Source organism: Mirounga leonina, unplaced genomic scaffold, assembly GCF_011800145.1.
Source record: "Mirounga leonina isolate KUSES-001 unplaced genomic scaffold, KU_Mleo_1.0 Mir_200, whole genome shotgun sequence".
Classification (NCBI taxonomy): domain Eukaryota; kingdom Metazoa; phylum Chordata; class Mammalia; order Carnivora; family Phocidae; genus Mirounga; species Mirounga leonina.
This window is the reverse complement of record NW_023270503.1, coordinates 1,255,491-1,276,842: the sequence shown is the minus strand read 5'-3', so window position 1 is coordinate 1,276,842 and position 21,352 is coordinate 1,255,491. Positions and strand designations below refer to the sequence as shown.

The following is a 21,352-nucleotide window of genomic DNA, read 5'->3' as shown; positions in this document are numbered from 1 at the left end:
TGATGTGGATGGAACTAGAGGGTATTACACTAAGCGAAATAAATCAGTCAGAGAAAGACAATTATCATATGATCTCACTGATATGTGGAATTTAAGAAACAAACAGAGGATCATAGGGGAAGAGAGGAAAAAATAAAACAAGATGAAACCAGAGACAAACCGTAAGAAACTGTTAATCATAGGAAACAAACAGGGCTGCTGGAGGGGAGGGAGGTGGGGGGATGGGGTAACTGGGTGATGGACATTGAGGAGGGCACACGACGTAATGAGCACTGTGTATTATATAAGACTTATGAATCACTGACCTCTATTTCTGAAACCAGTAATACATTATGTTAATTAACTGCATTTAAATTTTAAGAATTAGAGATAAAAAAAAACTTTTTGAGACTGCTGTGGTGAAACATGGGTCAAAACAAATGAATAATTATGTTAGCATGGTTGAGGACTAGCCTGTTTTGTTTTTTTTTTTAATATTTTATTTATTTACTTGACAGAGAGAGAGAGAGTGAGAGCAGGAACATAAGCAGGGAGAGTGGGAGAGGGAGAAGCAGGCTTCCCGATGCGGGGCTTGATCCCAGGACCCCGGGATCATGAGCTGAGCCGAAGGCAGATGCTTAACAACTGAGCCACCCAGGCGACCCAAGGACTAACCTGACTTTTTAGAGCCCCCAGTTTCCTCATATAGAAAGTGGGGATAATGCCATCTACTTTCACTTGATTGTTGTCAGGTTTAAATAAAAATGACATTAATGTGTGTGATGCATTCAAATAACAGAGACTATCTCCATGCTTCAAATCTATTAGACCTATTAATGTCTCGTTCACAATGCTGCACCTTAGTACAAACCCTACACCATTCCTTTCAACATTCAAAGAAAACTTACTGAGCACCAGTCAGATACTGACAACTCCTCCATGAAGTCAGCTCTGACTAGACCAGCCAGAACTGCTTTCATTTTGGGAACTCCCTAATGCCTGACCATTCATTTCAGCACTTACTCAGTTATAATTCCGTAGCAATGCTTTGTGCTTCCCACCCATAAAACCTGTCACTGAAAGGACAGAAAATGGTGTGTTTTTTCTTGGGTATTATCACAATGAAGGTCATACTTAATAAGTAACTAAGAAAAGAGTCCTTCTGGACTCTGGCTCTGGTTTTGCTCAAAAGCTCAGCTCCTTAATCACTGCATCTGTTTTACAGCCTACTATATAGCCTGGTATAGTACTGGTTTTCAAACCATTTAACAGCAGAATCTTTTCAAGAAATAAAATCAATACGTAACATCGATGCAAGCAGATCAGCTCTGGTTAAAATGAGAGCAAGGCCTGAAGTACCAACCTGACATCTGCCCCCAGCTGTCATCCCCCTGTGGCACCCTATACAGAATCCCTAATCTATCTAGAACCAGTGTGAATACCTACGCAGTAGTAAGGACAGTATTGCCAGGAGAACCGAGCTCTGACACTAACAAGGTTACCTGATTAATTTGACCCCTTCCCTCCATCTGCTTTCCAAAATCCCTCTAGTTTTACTCCCTAGACAGGAAAGTCTCCAGGCTTAAAAGAAATGTCTTGAACACAGGGGGATAATTTTCTTAAAACCAGAGTTCTAGAGCAATGCTCATACCAAGAGTGCACAACTTCCTGGGACCACATTATTTTTCCTTATTTTAACAAGTGTTAAACTTCTGAAAGCAAAGCAAAGCTAAAGTAACACCCTGAGCAATTAGAGGAGAAGCTGGGACAAAGAGACATTCTAAGTGGCTTGTTAAATTTGTAAAGAACAGTCCTCACAATATGCTTCCTTATATTCATCATCAGTCAGGAATGATTGTACAAAAATTCCATCAACACTAAGACTCATCTTTTTGTTGCTAAAATAAATCAGACAAGAGCAATGGACTTAGTGTAGGCACTTGAATCAGAATTTTTTTTAGCATTCAGCACCAACAGAGACAGAGTCAGTGGGCCTGAGATAAGTGAAAACAGAAGTTGCCATAGTAACTTGCACATTTACCCTAAAAAGGCAGGAGTGGGGGTGGGGTGGGGAAGTAGGTCAATATTTCTACTTAACTAGCTCTAGTCCTTGGCTTCCTCTCATTGAAAGCAGCATCCTATCTCCCCATCCCTAACAGGAACAAGAGGGGGAAAAAGTCAGACAAGCATTTCAAAACGCAAGGGGTGGGGAGAGGTCCAGGTGGAGGGAAGGAGAACCAAGAGGACAGCCCACTGAAAACCTCACCAGTGCCCTGGGACTACCCCTGGGAAAGCAGCTGCTGATCAAGAGAACCAGTGCTAAGAAACTGTTGCTGGGTTACTGCAAATCAGAAACTGCCATTTTCCCTGTAGCAGTTTGAGTGCACCTAATGGAACACTTGGGAACGCATTATTAACAGCTTTGAGTTGAGGGTAGTGGTGAGGAGGGAGTACTCTGGCATGGGAGAAACACGAGGCCCTTTGCAAGAATGCCTCTTTGCAAGAGGCATTCTTTAATGGTTGAAACTACAAATAGGGCTCAAGCATGGCCTAAAAGACAGGGAGGGAGAAGGTTCCTTTTCAAAATAAGCTAATTCTGCTAACACAGAAACATAGTGCCCTTTGATATTTTGATCTGAAATGGCTACTAATCCAAGAGGGCAAAGGTAACTCTGGGCTCTGAGATGGCACGGAAAGTGCCAGAGCCCATCATAAGCTCTTCCACCTGCGGCGCCAACAAATGTAGGAAGCAGATTAAACAGAAAGCATTTGGAAACAGGCGCAGTTCCACTTTCCTACAACTGTTAGTGTCTGCACAGGGATAACCCAGTGTCTACAGAGGGATAACCTAGGGCATTACTAAGGATTTTAACAATTTGGTGTGAAAACGCCAATATTCTAGAAAATGACAGAAAGGATAATCCTATAGGGAGGTAAAAAAAAATTAGGACCATCTTTTTAAACAGTGGACATTTCAAACACTGACTTCTAGTTTCCCTACTGCATTGTACAGAGGTGGGTATAGACTTCTACATGATAGGTCATTCAAACTTGACTGGGAGACACATTTCTTTCTCTTTTTTTTTTAAGATTTTATTTATTTGTCAAAGAGAGAGAGAGAGTGAGAGCACAAACGGGGTAGCAGCAGGCAGAGGAGAAGCAGGTGCCAGCTGAGCAGGGAGCCCAACGTGGGGCTCGATCCCAGCACCCTGGGATCATGACCTGAGCCGAAGGCAGACACTTAACGGATTGAGCCACCCAGGCGCCCCTGGCAGACTTCCTTCAACGCAGCAGCACACCTAGTAGCAGAGTGCAGGAAGGACAGGCTGAGTTTTCAATGTGAGCCCATGTATTCAGAAACATCTGCAAACTGGGGCGCCTGGGTGGCTCGGTTGGTTGAGCGGCTGCCTTCGGCTCGGGTCATGATCCTGGAGTCCCGGGATCGAGTCCCGCATCGGGCTCCCTGCTCGGCGGGGAGTCTGCTTCTCCCTCTGACCCTCCTCCCTCTCATGCTCTCTGTCTCTCATTCTCTCTCTCTCAAATAAATAAAATCTTAAAAAAAAAAAAAAAGAAAAGAAACATCTGCAAGCTGTCCGCTTGTGGTTCTGCACATGTCTCTACTGCTCTAGACACAGCAACATTTAAGATGACTTGAAAGACCAAGTGCAACTAAGCCTTTGGGAGAGGAGCAACCAGAACACGCATATTGTATGGACAGGGGGTCAGAAAGCGGGAGGACCAGGTACCAGATCCCCACAAATACCACGGGAGTACAGTGCTGAGCAATGTATGCATAAACTTAATATAGAACCATGGCTCCAGCAACAAGGTCGAGCACTCCTGTGAAGGAACTATGAGAATAAACAGATGCTATTCTATTACCACCTCTCAGTACAGCCCAGAAAAATTATTCAGTCTAACCAGTTCAGAAGTATTTTTCCTTTACACACAATAGCACAGAGGACAAAGAGAAGTTTGTAGAACAAATTATCATTATTTTTTTTATTATTATGTTATGTTAATCACCATACATTACATCATTAGTTTTTGGTGTATAGAACAAATTACTTTTTAAAACATTCTATTCCAGGGGCACCTGGGTGGCTCAGTCGGTTGGGCGTCTGCCTTTGGCTCAGGTCATGATCCCAGGACCCTGGGAACAAGTCCCGCATCGCATTGGGTTCCCTGCTCAGCAGGGAGTCTGCTTCTCCCTCACTGTCTGCCCCTCCCCCCCGTTTGTGCACTCTCTCTCTCTCAAAATAAATAAAATCTTAAAAAACAAAAACAACAACAAAAATATTCTATTCCAGAAAATGTTCAAGCTTAAGCAGATGCAAAGTAGAGAGACTAGAATAATGACCTATCACCCAGCTTCAAAACTGACCAATTTTCTACTGGTAATTTTAAAGCTAACACACAACCTTTTACTGCAATGATCCCTAAATGTTACATATCAAAAGCCTGCAACCCCAAACAGCAATTTCTGTATTCACCAATAACCACAGGAAACAGCTTCTCTATGAAAGTATCAAAATAAACAGACTTCAATTTCAATTCTTAAGGAATATCCAGCAGAATAATTATATTTGCAAGGTGTTTCTACAGGTTATATTACCTGAATTTTTAATTCCCAAAAGACACATTTCTAATTCATTTATATATGCTGAGCAAGAATCACTGTGTTGCACAAACCCAGAGAAAGCCTCCATGGTCACCACAGTCAGCCTTCTAGGACTGTGTCTTTTTTTTTTTTTTTTTAAGATTTTATTTATTTATTTGACAGAGAGAGAGACATAGCAAGAGAGCGAACACAAGCAGGGGGAATGGGAGAGGGAGAAGCAGGCTTCCCGCTGAGCAGGGAGCCCGACACGGGGCTCGATCCCAAGACTCTGTGATCATAACCTGAGCCGAAGGCAGACGCTTAACGACTGAGCCACCCAGGTGCCCCAGGACTGTCTTATTTCACAACCACTTCCCATTCCGAAATAAGCATTTGGGGCAAACTTCAAGGAAACCAAGGCAGTACAGATTTAGTTCATTTGTGATCTACTAAAACCCATCATGCGCTTGCATTTGGAGAAGCTAAAGCAAAGTCTCTACTTACTGGTACTGTAACATCATCATAAAAACTCCAAGCTAAAGCCCATCTCATTGTCCGACCTTGACAGAACTCAGTGTAGGTGACTTTAGGAACCTGAAACCAACAAACATGTCATCTTAATCAAATTGAAGTAATTCTACCAGTATGTTTTGGGTTGTTGCCTCATATTAATTATGTGTTCATTTTTCTTTTTATCAGTTAACAAACACTACTATCCCAAAACAGTTATGCATAGCTATCTAAATTATCTCCCAACAAAGTTGTGTTTTGTTTTTTTCTCTCCTAAAACATTAGAGAGAATTTAGAGTTCTGGTTTCAAAGTCCAAATATTCAAAACACCCAAAATAACACAGCTCTTCAAAGAACCACTGGTAAATGATTCAAATGTTTTTTTTTCTTTTCTTTTCTTTTGGGAAAACGAGCCACCAAAGCCTAGCTAGATACAGCTATGCAGTCTCCCTTTTTGTCTATCAGATTTTAGGGGGGAAAAAATGAAACTACTTTGTTGCTGTTAGAATTTTAACAAAGAAAAGGTGTGATAGGGAAATCAGGATGGGTACAATGTCTGAGAGAAACCAGAAATCAGAAGCTTGGTCTCTACCACTGACCACACATTTGACCCCCTTCTCTGAAAAGTAATCTGGCTCACGCTTACTTGTGCCCAAACACCATAAACTGGGAGAGGAGTCAGGAGGCAGTATTAATTTGCCACCTGCTTTTCAAAAGAGAAGCAAGGGGCTGAATTAATGTGGACTGCACCATAAAGGGAAGCAAACTTGCAGGAGTATCATTCTAGTTCTAGCTGATCTTTGATAACTAGTTATGTAACCCAGAACAGGCCGCTAACGTATATCAGTTTCTGAGATCATAAAGCAGTCAGATGTGGAGTGAGTGACAGGTAGAACCAGGTGTTCTGATTTCTGGTATCTCTCTGATGTTGTACCCATCCTGTTTTCCTCCATCTTTTCTCTAACTGTCAAAGAAGGCCTTTTAAAAATAATTTATAAAAAGCCTCTTTTACAAAATTAAAAAATAAAAACAAAACACATTTAGAGTTTAAGGTATAAAGGAAAATTCCATACTCTAACTCCCATCCAGAGGAGATGTATTAGAATAGTAATGACAAAGACTTACCCCTTGTATACGAAGTTCTTCCTTCAGAGGAGCCAGGCTGCATTTTTTCCCCAGCATACAGCTATACCACCTAGGGGAAAAAAAAATCAGAGAAGTAAAACACTGTTTACATGGTTACATTTTTAAATTAAGCATTTTTCACATGAAAAAAATGAGAACAGCAAAAAATTTTGAGTTAAGTTACAAGCAATAATAACAAAAATTTTATTTAGACAAAGAGCAAACCTAGCAAAGGAAAACAAAGGCACCTGGGTGGCTCAGTCTGTTAAGCATCTGCTTTCAGCTCAGGTCATGATCCTGAGGTCCTGGGATTGAGTCCTGTGTCGGGCTCCCTGCTCAGTGGGGAGTCTGCTTCTCCCCCTGCCCCTCCCTCCTCCCGCCCCATTCATGTGCTCTGTCTCACATAAATAAATAAAATCTTAAAAAAATAATAATAATAAAATAAGGGAAAACAAGCCCAAAGCAACTTAAAAAAAACAAAAACCCACTTAGCCTCTCCAATGATTCAGGACTGTACATATTTGGAAAGAGAGTGAAAAAGAGAGAGGTCTCCCCTGTGACACTCAGAATAAAGGCCATTTGGCCTTTAGGACAGAAATTAGTTAATAAATAACAATAAAAACATGTATACCTGAAACTACTACAATATTGTATGTCAAATTATACCTCAACTAAAAAAAGTATGAACACACCCCTATACCATCTTAATAAAAATTGTAAAATCTGGCATGTACCTATACTCTGAGATGGCCTCATCTTCAAATGATTTAAGGATATATATTAGGGTTTCAAAAGAATATGAAGTCAATTTCTTCTAGTAAACACAAATCTAGAAGAGGGAGTGGGGAGAAGATGGAATGAACTGGTTAAAAGGTAAAATAGAATTCAGCCTATGAAAGATTAACTACTATGCATTCTATCATAAGCAACTAGGAAACCTGGCCAAATAAATGTAACAATTGTTTTTCAGACATTGGACAACTGCAGTGAAAACCTATAATCTCCAGGAGAGAAACAAACCAGGTGAGTCCCATAATTGGCAGAGCTTACTGCCTGAAGGAAATTTCCAAGCAGCAATGCAGGGAAAGGAAACTCAAACAGAGACCAATAATCTTTTTTTTTAATTTTTTATTGTTATGTTAATCACCATACATTACATCATTAGTTTCAGATGTAGTGTTCCATGATTCATTGTTTGTGCATAACACCCAGTGCTCCGTGCAGAACGTGCCCTCTTTAATAGCCATCACCAGGCTAACCCATCCTCCCACCCCCCTCCCCTCTAGAACCCTCAGTTTGTTTTTCAGAGTCCATCATCTCTCATGGTTCGTCTCCCCCTCTGATTTCCCCCCCCTTCATTCTCCGCTCCCCCCGCTATCTTCTTCTTCTTTTTTTTTTTTCTTAACATATATTGCATTATTTGTTTCAGAGGTACAGATCTGAGATTCAACAGCCTTGCACAATTCACAGCGCTTACCAGAGCACATACCCTCCCCAGTGTCTATCACTCAGTCACCCCATCCCTCTCACGCCACCCCCCACCCCAGCAACCCTCAGTTTGTTTCCTGAGATTAAGAATTCCTCATATCAGTGAGGTCATATGATACATGTCTTTCTCTGACTTATTTCGCTCAGCATAATACCCTCCACTTCCATCCACGTCATTGCAAATGGCAAGATCTCATTCCTTTTGATGGCTGCATAATATTCCATTGTGTATATATACCACCTCTTCTTTATCCATTCATCTGTCGATGGACATCTTGGCTCTTTCCACAGTTTGGCTATTGTGGACATTGCTGCTATAAACATCGGGGTGCACGTACCCCTTTGGATCCCTACATTTGTATCTTTGGGGTAAATACCCAGTAGTGCAATTGCTGGATCATATGGTAGCTCTATTTTCAACTTTTTGAGGAACCGCCATACTGTTTTCCAGAGTGGCTGCACCAGCTTGCATTCCCACCAACAGTGTAGGAGGGTTCCCCTTTCTCCGCATCCCCGCCAACATCTGTCGTTTCCTGACTTGTTCATTTTAGCCATTCTGACTGGTGTGAGGTGGTATCTCATTGAGGTTTTGATTTGGATTTCCCCGATGCCGAGCGATATTGAGCACTTTTTCATGTGTCTGTTGGCCATTTGGATGTCTTCTTTGGAAAACTGTCTGTTCATGTCTTCTGCCCATTTCTTGATTGGATTCTTTGTTCTTTGGGTGTTGAGTTTGATGAGTTCTTTATAGATTTTGGATACTAGCCCTTTATCTGATATGTCATTTGCAAATATCTTCTCCCATTCTGTCGGTTGTCTTTTGGTTTTGTTGACTGTTTCCTTTGCTTTGCAAAAGCTTTTTATCTTGATGAAGTCCCAATAGTTCATTTTTGCCCTTGCTTCCCTTGCCTTTGGCGATGTTTCTAGGAAGAAGTTGCTGCGGCTGAGGTCAAAGAGATTGCTGCCTGTGTTCTCCTTTAGGATTTGGATGGACTCCTGTCTCACATTGAGGTCTTTCAACCATTTGGAGTCTATTTTTGTGTGTGGTGTAAGGAAATGGTCCAGTTTCATTCTTCTGCATGTGTCTATCCAATTTTCCCAACACCATTTGTTGAAGAGACTTGTCCTTTTTCCATTGGACATTCTTTCCTGCTTTGTCGAAGATTAGTTGACCATAGAGTTGAGGGTCCATTTCTGGGCTCTCTATTCTGTTCCATTGATCTATGTGTCTGTTTTTGTGCCAGTACCATGCTGTCTTGATGATGACAGCTTTGTAATAGAGCTGGAAGTCCGGAATTGTGATGCCGCCGGCTTTGCTTTTCTTTTTCAATATTCCTCTGGCTATGCGGGGTCTTTTCTGGTTCCATACAAATTTTAGGATTATTTGTTCCATTTCTTTGAAAAAAGTGGATGGTATTTTGATGTGGATTGCATTGAATGTGTAGATTGCTCTAGGTAGCATTGACATCTTGATCTGTTTCTAATGATTGATTTTTTTTATCCTGGTTGCAGGTAATTTTCCTGCTTCTTTTAATATCTGGTCATTTTTATTGGATGCTAGACATTGCAAATCTTATGTTTTGGGGTGCTGGATTTCATTGTGTTCCTTTAAAGAATGTCAGATTCTGATGCTTACTTAAGTTACTTGTGATTTTTGAGCCTTTTGAGTTTTACTTTTAAGCTTCAATAGGGTAAATATAGAATAGCCTCTAGACTCATTACAAAGCAGTGTACTTTCTAGGACTCCACTAGATAGATGCCCCTTTTATTAACAAGGGCTTTCTGCTCTGGCCAGTAGAACTGCAAACTAGTCTAGCTATGTCTGGACTCCAGGAATTGTTCAGCTTATTGCTTTTGGGGATTTTTTTTTTTTTTTAATATTTATTTATTTTAGAGAGAGAGTTTGGGGGGGGGAAGAGAATCCTTAAGCAGACTCCTTGTTGAGTGTGTAGCCCAACACAGGGCTTGGTCCCAGGACCCTGACATCATGACCAGAGGGGAAATCAAAGTTGGATGTTTAATTGATTGAGCCACTCAGGAGCCACTCTGGGAATTTTTTCCCCTAGTTTCATGGAGTTCCACCTCACAGGTACAATTCCTTATTCTGTAAAATATTCCAGGGAACTTTTCTGTGGATGCCTAGAATTCTCTCTCTATGCAAGTCCTTCCTGTCTTGTATTTTGCTCTTCAAATCCTTACTGCCTGGGCCTTTGAAATCCAGGCTCTTGCTCACCAATTCAAGATTATTGGGCTCCAGATATGGACCCTCAACTCTATGGTCAACTAATCTTTGACAAAGCAGCAAAGAATGTCCAATGGAAAAAACAGTCTCTTCAACAAATGGTGTTGGGAAAATTGGACAGCCACACGCAGAAGAATGAAACTGGACCATTTCCTTATACCACACACAAAAATAGACTCCAAATGGTTGACAGAGACAGGAGTCCCATCAAAATCCTAAAGGAGAACACAGGCAGCAACCTCTTCGACCTCAGCCGCAGCAACTTCTTCCTAGAAACATCGCCAAAGGCAAGGGAAGCAAGGGCAAAAATGAACTATTGGGACTTCATCAAGATAAAAAGCTTTTGCACAGCAAAAGAAACAGTCAACAAAACCAAAAGACAACCGACAGATGGGAGAAGATACTTGGAAATGACATATCAGATAAAGGGCTAGTATCCAAAATCTATAAAGAACTTATCAAACTCAACACCCAAAGAACAAATGATCCAATCAAGAAATGGGCAGGGGCGCCTGGGTGGCTCAGTCGTTAAGCATCTGCCTTCGGCTCGGGTCATGATCCCAGGGTCCTGGGATCGAGCCCCGCATCGGGCTCCCTGCTCCGTGGGAAGCCTGCTCCTCCCTCTCCCACTGCTTATGTTCCCTCTCTTGCTGTCAAATAAATAAAATCTTTAAAAAAAAAAAAAAGAATATGATCATTTCTCAACTGGTGGAATCCTTTTAAAGAAAAAAAAAAAAAAAGAAATGGCAGAAGACATGAACAGACATTTTTCCAAAGAAGACATCCAAATGGCCAACAGACACATGAAAAAGTGCTCAATATCGCTCAGCACCAGGGAAATCCAAATCAAAACCTCAATGCGATACCACCTCACACCAGTCAGAATGGCTAAAATGAACAAGTCAGGAAACGACAGATGTTGGCGGGGATGCGGAGAAAGGGGAACCCTCCTACACTGTTGGTGGGAATGCAAGCTGGTGCAGCCACTCTGGAAAACAGTATGGCGGTTCCTCAAAAAGTTGAAAATAGAGCTACCATATGATCCAGCAATTGCACTACTGGGTATTTACCCCAAAGATACAAATGTAGGGATCCAAAGGGGTACGTGCACCCCGATGTTTATAGCAGCAATGTCCACAATAGCCAAACTGTGGAAAGAGCCAAGATGTCCATCGACAGATGAATGGATAAAAAAGAGGTGGTATATATACACAATGGAATATTATGCAGCCATCAAAAGGAATGAGATCTTGCCATTGGCAACGACGTGGATGGAACTGGAGGGTATTATGCTGAGCGAAATAAGTCAAACAGAGAAAGACATGTATCATATGACCTCACTGATATGAGGAATTCTTAATTGCAGGAAACAAACTGAGGGTTGCTGGAGTGGGGGGTGGCGTGGGAGGGATGGGGTGGCTGGGAGACAGACACTGGGGAGGGTATGTGCTCTGGTAAGCACTGTGAATTGTGCAAGGCTGTTGAATCTCAGATCTGTACCTCTGAAACAAATAATGCAATATATGTTAAGAAAAAAAAAAAAGGAAGAAGATAGCAGGAGGGGAAGAATGAAGGGGGGGAAATCGGAGGGGTAGACGAACCAAGAGAGACGATGGACTCTGAAAAACAAACTGAGGGTTCTAGAGGGGAGGGGGGTGGGAGGATGGGTTAGCCTGGTGATGGGTGTTGAGGAGGGCACGTTCTGCATGGAGCACTGGGTGTTATGCACAAACAATGAATCATGGAACACTAGATCTAAAACTAATGATGTAATGTATGGGGATTAACGTAACAATAAAAAAATTTTTTTTAAAAATTCAGCTTTACAGAGGTATAATTAACAAATAAAATTATATATATTTAAAGTGCAAAAAAAAAAAGAAATACCTTTCATAAAGCTCTAGCTGTCATAGATAGTGATTCCTCTCATGGATCTGGACAAAGTATATTGAATACCTTCTGGAAAGGCTTCACCATTCTAGATGCCATTAAGAACATTTGGGATTCACGGAAAGAGGTCAAAATAACAACATTAATAAAAGTTTGGAATGAAGCTGATTCCATCCCGCATGAATGACTTTTGGGGACTTAAGATTTAGTGGAGGAAGTAACCACAGATGTGGTGCAAATCGCAAGAGAATCAGAATTACAAGAGAACTTGAAGATGTGACTCAATAGCTGCAATCTCATGATAAAACTTGAATGGATAAGGAGATGCTTCTTCTGGATGAGCAAAGAAAGTAGTTTCTTGAGCCAGAATCTATTCCTAGTGAAGATGCTATGAAGACTGTTGAAATAACAACAAAGGATTTAGAATTTTACATAAACTTAGTATAGAAGTGGCAGCAAGGGGGCACCTAGGTGGCTCAGTCGTTAAGCGGCTAACTTCGGCTCAGGTCATGATCCCAGGGTCCTGGGATCGAGTCCTGCATCGGGCTCCCTGCTAGGCGGGGAGCCTGCTTCTCTCCCTCTCCCACTCTCCCTGCTTGTGTTCCCTCTCTCGCTGTGTCTCTCTCTGTCAAATAAACAAAATCTTAAAAAAAAAAAAAGAGGTGGCAGCAGGGTTTGAGAGAATTCACTCTAATTTTGAAAGAAGTTCTGCTGTGAGTGGAATGTTATCAAACAGCATCGCATTCTACAGAGAAATGGTGTGAAAGAGTCAATCAACGCAGCAATCTTCATTGTTGTCTTATTTAAAGAAACTGCCATAGCCACTCCAACCTTCAGCCACCACCAGTGAGCAGCCATCAACACCGAGACAAAATTCCCCCACCAGCAGAGAGCTTACAACTCATTGAAAGTTCAGATGAGTCAGCATTTTTTAGCAATGAAGTATTTTTAATAAGGTCTGTACATTTTTTAGATATAATGCTACTGCACATTTACTATAGTATAGCTGTATGTGCATATAACATATGTACCAGGAGACCATTCATTTAACTTGCTTCATATTGCAATATTCACTTCATTGCTGTGGTCTAGAACCAAACCCACAGTATCTCCAAGGTTTGGCTACATGCAGTTTTCACAGCATTCTAAAATTTGAGAGTTGCAGAGTGGTACAAACATTATGTCAACTATAAAAATATGTAGGAGGACACGAACTGATACTATGTACAAATGAAAATCAACATGGAACAAATGTGAAATTGTAAACAACGAGAAATACTCTCAAAAAACATTGTTTTAGTCTCTTTTCAATAAACATGAGTTAATTTCTTCTCTTCCTTTTATTATCTCTCTCAAACTGCCTGCGTCCTAATAGAGCAGACAAGACTGCTGAACCCTATGTTTAAATAAATCATAAATGGACAATGTTTTCCATCTATGATACCAAGTTCAAAATGGTCAACTCTCACGAGATATGATGGGCTCTAGCAATTTATCCTTCCTAGCAAACATGTACCTTTCATTCAATTTGGGGGCTGCCACTGAGCCAGGTATAGGCAGACTTGGAACATAGTAATCAATTTCTCTCCCTGCTGTGCCTCGGGTGCCCGGGTGGTTCAGTCAGTTAATTATCTGCCTTTGGCTCAGGTCATGATCCCAGGGTCCTGGGATGGAGCCCTGTGTTGGGATCCCTGCTCAGTGGGGAGCCTGCTTCTCCCTCTGCCTGCCACTCCCCACCTCTCTCTCTGACAAATAAATAAAATCTTAAAAAAATAAAAATAATGGTGTTCCTTCAAAACATATTTTTGAAGTTCTGGGGCGCCTGGGTAGCTTGTCGGTTAAGCTTCTGAGTGACTCTTGATTTCGGCTCAGGTCATGATCTCAGGGTTGTGAGATCGAGCCCCATATCAGGGCTCCATGCTGGGGATGGAGTCTGCTTAAGATTCTCTCTCCCTCTCCCTCTGCCCTACACCACCTCCTTAAAAAAATAAAAATAAAACACACTTTTGTAGTTCGAATGGGACTTCAGAAATAATAGAAATTTACCAATTAAAAGCCTCCTGAAAACAACCTTCCCCATTTTCCTGGTCGGCTCCAGTCCCTCAAAAGCCGACAGTAGATTCTGAAGCAGCCACATGGCCCCGGTTACCTCTTTTCACAGTTTCAGTGCTTTGTTACCTCCTTTAAGCTTATTTTACTTACTCAAACTCTTCTCAATGCTCAGTGTAACTTAAGTCACTTTCTTCTTCATACCCTAATAGGTCTTTGAAGAAATCAATTTAATGAAGAAATTTATTAACCTTTGGCTTCAACGATGTGTAAATCTTGAGAGGCAAACCACCCAATAATCCAGTTGCTTCCCGCAAATGTATAAACTCACATTTAACAAATTAGGATATTCATTGTTTTGGAATTGGCCTTTAAGTAAAATAAGCAGCTTTAAACACATATAAATCCAGAAGAAAAAGAAAAAAGTGTTCCTTATCTGGCAATTTCACTGGGTTTATATACAAAAGAATTGAAAGCAGGGTCTTACGAGATATTTGCACTCCTTTGTTCACAGCAACATTATTCACAATAGCCAAAAGGGGAAAGCAACCCAAATGTCCATCAAAAGATAAATGAATAAACAAAATGTGGTATATACATACAATGGAATATTAATATTATTCAACCTTAAAAAGGAAGGAAATTGTGATATATGCTATAACATGGATGAAAACTGAGGACACACTATGGTAAGTGAAAGAAGCCAGTCACGAAAGGACAAACACTATAAAAAGTCCCTAGAATAATCGAATTCACAGAGACAGAACTGTGTTTGCCAGACGTTGGGGTGAAAGGGAGGAATGAGGGATTGCTGTTTAATGTGTAGAGAGTTTAAGTTTTGTAAGAAAGAGTTCTGGAGATTAGCTGCGTAACAATATAAATGTACTTAACGCTACTAAACTATATACTTTAAAATATACAGTTTTATGTTAAAACTATAAATTTCATGTTATGTGTATTTTATCAAAATTTAAAAAAAATCTTCTCTATGTCCCAAAACTAAATCCTAGGGTTATAAACCCTTTCACTTTTGAACTACCACATTACCCATCATTTCAACAACACTTGGCAGGGTGAGAAGTCAAGCGAGACAAATAGCACTTTTCGAGTACCTTATGCTGCTTAATGACAGGTGTGTTGTCTGAAATAATTAGCTTTTAAAAAGGAATAGCCTTAACTCTCCTCTGGAACTGGTTAGTGATCTCAGTTTCCCTTCATTAAGTTCTTGACAGTTCAATGTCCTCACATCTGTCACTGTTTGGGAGACTGATTCCAAGAACGTAATTGCATCAAGGACTAGGCAACAAATTTATTCTGGTTCATGGGACAGATCTGAACCCATCTGTTTTCTAATCAAAAGCCATATTTGAATCAGTTTTGTTCCACCACAGCACCATGCCAACGGGAGCAATATACTCATACAGTATTTTCCTCCTTTCTATCCATGTAGTACAAGGAAAACAAATCAATTAAAAGCATAAGAGCATCCTCAGAAACAGCATCTTTACAGCCTGTGGAATCTGCAATCTTTTCCATCTTCATCTGTTTATTCTTCAGACTACTATGATTACATTTCCTCTAAGTGACATGGCTTCTTTTAGAATTACATGGGGAGAAAATAGTCCTGTGTTGTAATAACTAACTTACCTTAATCTTTTTTTAAGTTGTAAACTGTCATGGATGATCCTTTTAACAAACTCTAATTCACCTCCTTCTGCCATGATTTCTGTGATACCTCCTGTATTTACAGAACTAGGTGGAGGTCTCCGAGGATTTCGAGAGTTTACTCCCTGCACGACAACAACAACATGTGGTGAAAAATTTTTACACCATAAGACCAAGTCTTTGACTGTAATGTAGTTCAAAGTAAGAATGCTTAGATGTGGGGCGCCTGGGTGGCTCAGTTGGTTAAGCGACTGCCTTCGGCTCAGGTCATGATCCTGGAGTCCCTGGATCGAGTCCCACATCGGGCTCCCTGCTCGGCAGGGAGCCTGCTTCTCCCTCTGACCCTCCCCCCTCTCATGTGCTCTCTCTCTCTCATTCTCTCTGTCTCATCTTTAAAAAAAAAAAAAAAAAAAGGAATGCTTAGATGTAATTTAGTTTCCAAATATCATGCTAAATCTAGGATTTAAAAATCATACAGCCATTATAATATTACATTTTAAGCAACTGCATTCATGCTAATATTCTTCCCCAGGGTCTTTTTTACCTTCCATCTTTGTGATTTAACATATAAAAACTTTACCTTTTTTATGTAGCCTAATCTGTCACTTTTCTTTATATTTTTGTCTTGGTATCATGCACAGAAAATATTGCACCCAAAGATTATATAAATATTTACTTATGTTTTCTTCTAGTACTCTTATGATCTCACTTTTTAAATTTAAATATTTAATCCCCTCCTACCTCAAATCATATTAAAAAATTAACTCAAATAAAGCAAAGATCTAAATATAAAAGCTAAAATCATAAAATTTCCAAAGAAAACATAGAAGTAAATCTTCATGACCTTCGATTAGGCAATGGTCTCTTACAGAAATTGTACTCCTTAAAATTTAACTTATAGGCTGCAAAGGACATCAAGAAAGTGAAAATATGAGGTGCCTAGGTGGCTCAGTGGGTTAAGCGTCTGCCTTCGGCCTGGGTCATGATCCCAGGGTCCTGGGATTGAGCCCTGAGTCAGGCTCCCTACTCAGCCAGGAGCCTTCTTCTCCCTCTTCTCCCTCTCCTTCTGACCTGCCCCCCCTCCGACTCCACGCTTGTGCTCTTGCTCTCACACTCTCTCTCTCTCAAATAAATAAAATCTTAAAAAAAGTGAAAAGACAACCCACAGGAGAAAATGTTTGCAAATAATAAATCTAATAAGGAAAAAATAAATAAATAAATAAATCTAATAAGGGACTTATGTCTAGAATACATAAAGAATTCTTACAACAATAATAAAAAGAAAAATAATCCAAGTTTTAAATGGGTAAAGGATCTGAACAGTCATTTCTCAAAAGAAGATATACAAATTGCCAATAAGCACATGAAAAGGTGTTCAACATAATTAGCCATCAAGGAAATAAACATCAAAACCCAGATGAGATACCACTTCATACCCACTAGGATGGCTATGATCAAGACAACATATAGTAAGTGTTGACAAGCATGTGGAGAAACTGGAAAGTGGAACCCTCATACACTGCTGCTGGTAGAATGAAAAATGATGCAGCCACTTTGGAAAATAGTCTGGCAGTCCCTCAAACAACTAAACAGTTACCTTTTGACTCAGCAATTCCACTCCTAGGTATATACCAAGGAGAAATGTCTACACAAACGTGTACATGAATGCTCACATTAGCATTATTCGTAATAGCCAAAAAGTAAAGACAACCCAAATGTCCATCAATGAATGAATGGATAAATAAAATGTGGTATTTTCATACAATGGAATATTATTTGGCAATAAAAAGAAATTAAGTACTGATACATGCTACAATATGGATGAACCTTGAAAATGTACTATGTTTAGTGAAAGTCAGTAACAAAAAACCACATATTTTATGATTCCACTACTTACATGAAATGTCCAAAACAGGCAAATCCATAAAGACAGAAAGTAGACTGGTGGTTACCTAGGACTACAGGAGCTGTGGGAAACAGAGTAACTGCTAATGGGGATGGGGGGGTAGGGGAGTGATGAAAATGTTCTAAAATGGACTGTGATGATAGCTGTACAACTCTGTGAATATACTAAGAATAATTAAATTCTACCCTTTAAGTGGGTAAATTGTATGGCATGTGAATTATATCTCAATAAAACGCATATAAAAAGAATTTTGGTTCTGATGCTAGTAACATTCTATTTCTTCATCTGGATGCTGGTTCCACAGGAGTGTTCACTTTGGAAAAGCCAATTTACACTTATGGCATGGGTACTTTTATGTATATATCTTCATATATACATAAAATATACTGCTGCTGGATTTCTCAGATATGTAAGCCAATACACTTCCTTTATTAAGTCAATATGAATTGAGTCCTCAGGTGCTTGATACCAGAAACATCCTGATATAGCTTCCAAATTAAAAGCTGTTGTCTGCTCTTATCTTTGCAAACATCAACAACTTAAATAGTCTATTATCTTTTTTTTTTAAAGATTTTATTTACTGATTGATCTGAGAGAGTGAGCACAAGCAGGGGGAGCAGCAGAGGGAGAAGGAGAAGCAGGCTCCTCGCTGAGCAGGAAGCCCAACATGGGGCTCGATTCCAGGACCCTGGGATCATGACCTGAGCCGAAAACAACGACGCTTAACCGAATGAGCCACCCAGGTGCCCCTAGTCATTTGTCTTAAATCAGAAGGTACTTTACCTTGGCTTCCAACTGATTGGCAAAAAAGGGAGGGTTGCACATGCAAAAATCATAGATTATCTCAGATTCTTCTTTAAGAGCATCCATCAGGAGTGTCTTCTGTGGTACTTTTACCACTAGGAGAAAAAACAGGAACTGTTAACTACTATTAATGCTGTGGTAGTTTTCAAATAACCACAGATTCTATGACACTAGTTTCTTCAATGGGTGGAGTTTAATTTCCCTCTCCTTGAGTATAGGCTGTACTCAGTGACTCACTTTTATTGAACAGAATGAATATGAAGTGAAAGGATGTCACTTCTGAGGCTAGGTCATAAAAGAAAAATGGCTTCCTCCTTGCCCTATTTCTTGAATTACTTGCACTAAGAGAAGCCAGGCTGACACACTGTAAGGTTGCTCAAGTAGCCTAGAGGAGAGATCCATGTGAATGAATCTAGCCTACTACCAATGGCCAAATTATATGAACCTTCTTGGGAGCAAATCTCTTATCCCCAGTCAATCCTTCAGATGACTGCAAACTCATCAGACTAAACCAGAACCACCCAAGTAGGCCATGCCCAAATTTCCGGCCCACACAATCTATGAGATAAATATTTGTTTAAAGTTGCTAGATTTTGGAGTAATTTGTAACACAGAAATGGACAACTGAAAAACACGTTAACAATGTTAGTATCTCCCCTTATAATGATATGCTTAACACTAGTAAGAAAAGCCTTGTTCTTCCATAAAGACATAAATTCTCTTTAATGAAAAAAAGAAGATATGAACAGCTCTTCAAATATACAGTAAGCACAAAATTAAAAGTAACTGGTGACTAAGGGGACTTGACTATCTGTGGCACAGTTCCATGTACTGAAATAAAAAAGATGGTATACTTTAATCAACAGCAGTGTTTCCCTTTTAAAATCCTGGTGACAGGGCACCTGGGTAGCTCAGTCGGTTAAGCATCCAACTCTTGGTTTCAGCTCAGGTCATGATCCCAGGATAGGAAGATCGAGCCCCACATAGGGCTCCCTGCTTGGCAGGGAGTCTGCTTTTCTCCCTCTCCCTCTGCCCCTCCCTCCGCTTGTGCTCTCTCTCTCTCTAAAATGATAAAAAATAAAATCTTGGTGACTAGGTTACTTCATGTACAGTTGATTTCCATTATTCGTGGTAGTTATGTTTTATAAAGTCACCATGAACAATGAATTGGAACCAATGGCTCCTAAGAGAAATGTAAGGTTAGGTAACTATGAGCCTCTGGTCAAACATTCTCAACAACTGATCAATATATAATTTTATTTTATGTGTGTTTCTGTTTAAAGACACTTTATTTATTTTTAAAAGACACCTTATTTGACATACACTGCTGATTAATACTGAAATGACGGCCCACAGCACTAGAACTCATGTCTGAATGAAGCTTATCTAACCCATGTATTTTCCCTGTAAGGTTTGTCACATTCTTCTTATGTTGAAGGAACACCTACTAGATACCACTTAAGCAGTATGTTTAGGGGCCATTTCAAACAGCAAAATCACCAAGAAAAAGTACAAAAATGAAAAAAAAAAAAAGTGACATTTAATAGACTATGAAAAGGACACTTGTTTATAGCAGAGAGGTGAAACAAAAAGGCAGAGCATCACCTTGTTCAATTTCAGCTGGGAACATGCGTGTTGGATGACTCAAATTTTTTGCCACTCTGCACATGTCCGTAAATGACCCTAAAAAGTACCTCGACTATTGATTTTGGGGTTAAACATAACCCCAAGCACGGAAATTCACAAATACAGAATCCACAAATTATGAGGATCAACTATATTTACCGTATTTCCTTCTGAGTTAACTCTGATAACAAAGCTGAAAACCCCATTACAATGTACCTTATTTTTTTTCTGTTCTACTTGTTTCATTTATTTTCTTCTTCCAAGATTTTATTTAAATTCAAGTTAGTTAACATACAGTGTAGTATTAGTTTCAGTAGAATTTAGTGATAATCACTTACATGTAACACCCAGTGCTCATCCTTAATCCCCCTCACCCAGTTAGCCCGTCCCTCACCCACCTCCCCTACAGCAACCCTCAGTTTGTTCTCTATCGTTAAGAGTCTCTTATGGTTTGCCTCCCTCTCTGTTTTATCTTATTTTATTTTTCCTTCCACAATATACCATATTTTTTAAAATTACCAAAGTCTGTATATTAAAGCAAAAAATGAGATGTGTTAAATTATAAAAACAGGTTAATAAACAGTGCTTGAAAGGGATATTTATTCTGTAGAGCTAACCTTTTATAAGATCAGATAAATTATTCTGTTCCACATTTTTCTTCGCATAGTTGAAGCACATGTCATCTACTTCTGTTGCAAGGAAATACCAGCCATTTAAGGTTGTTCCAAGTAGAGGATAGATGCAGGATGCCCCAGTACCTAGTAAAACGAAAATTCAAAACATGCCGCACACACCAGAGGGAGAGGTGAGAATAACAAGCCGAAACACCATTCTTCTCTTCTTAGAATTCTTGTAACCTTAACAGTTTAAATCCTAAGCTGGTACCTGATTACATACATACTGTAGCTGCTGGGTTCTCTAGTCATTTCAGGCATGTCAGTCTTACCTCATAACTGGATTCAAATTTCTTAGAGGACTGCATCCTCTTCTCTTGTGTGTTGTATGTAAAATGAAGTATGCTACCAGGCTGGTGATCAAGGACTACGGGACTGATTGAAAATTATCAAAACAGGGCGCCTGGGTGGCTCAGTTGGTTGGGCGACTGCCTTCGGCTCAGGTCATGATCCTGGAGTCCCGGGATCGAGTCCCACATCGGGCTCCCTGCTCAGCGGGGAGTCTGCTTCTCCCTCTGACCCTCCCCACCTCATGCTTTCTCTCTCTCTCAAATAAATAAATAAATAATCTTTAAAAAAAAAAAAAAGAAAATTATCAAAACACGTTAATTTACTTTAATCTCACACAAAACTCGATTTTCTTAAATGAAATCAAAGCTTAAAATAGATCAATGTATATCCCGTTCCCCAAAAGCAGAAAAAAATACATAGGATATAAAATTTTTAAGATTATTTAAATGACCAATTCCCCACATACCTGTAAGTTGTTACTTCAAGGAAATCAAAGTTAAAAC

At 39.9% G+C, this 21,352-nt stretch overlaps 1 protein-coding gene across 1 annotated transcript in view; it reads right to left on the bottom strand.

Annotated features, from left to right (window-relative positions):
* METTL16 (methyltransferase like 16) overlaps nucleotides 1–21,352 on the bottom strand; it is a 64,006-nt gene that overhangs the window by 8,037 nt on the left and 34,617 nt on the right. The window contains exons 4-8 of the mRNA XM_035027541.1: nucleotides 20,502–20,642; nucleotides 18,238–18,353; nucleotides 15,531–15,673; nucleotides 6,215–6,284; nucleotides 5,084–5,173 (exon numbers count right to left, since the gene is read on the bottom strand). Coding sequence (XP_034883432.1) covers nucleotides 5,084–5,173; nucleotides 6,215–6,284; nucleotides 15,531–15,673; nucleotides 18,238–18,353; nucleotides 20,502–20,642 — 560 coding nt within the window. The remainder of the gene's footprint in view (nucleotides 1–5,083; nucleotides 5,174–6,214; nucleotides 6,285–15,530; nucleotides 15,674–18,237; nucleotides 18,354–20,501; nucleotides 20,643–21,352) is intronic.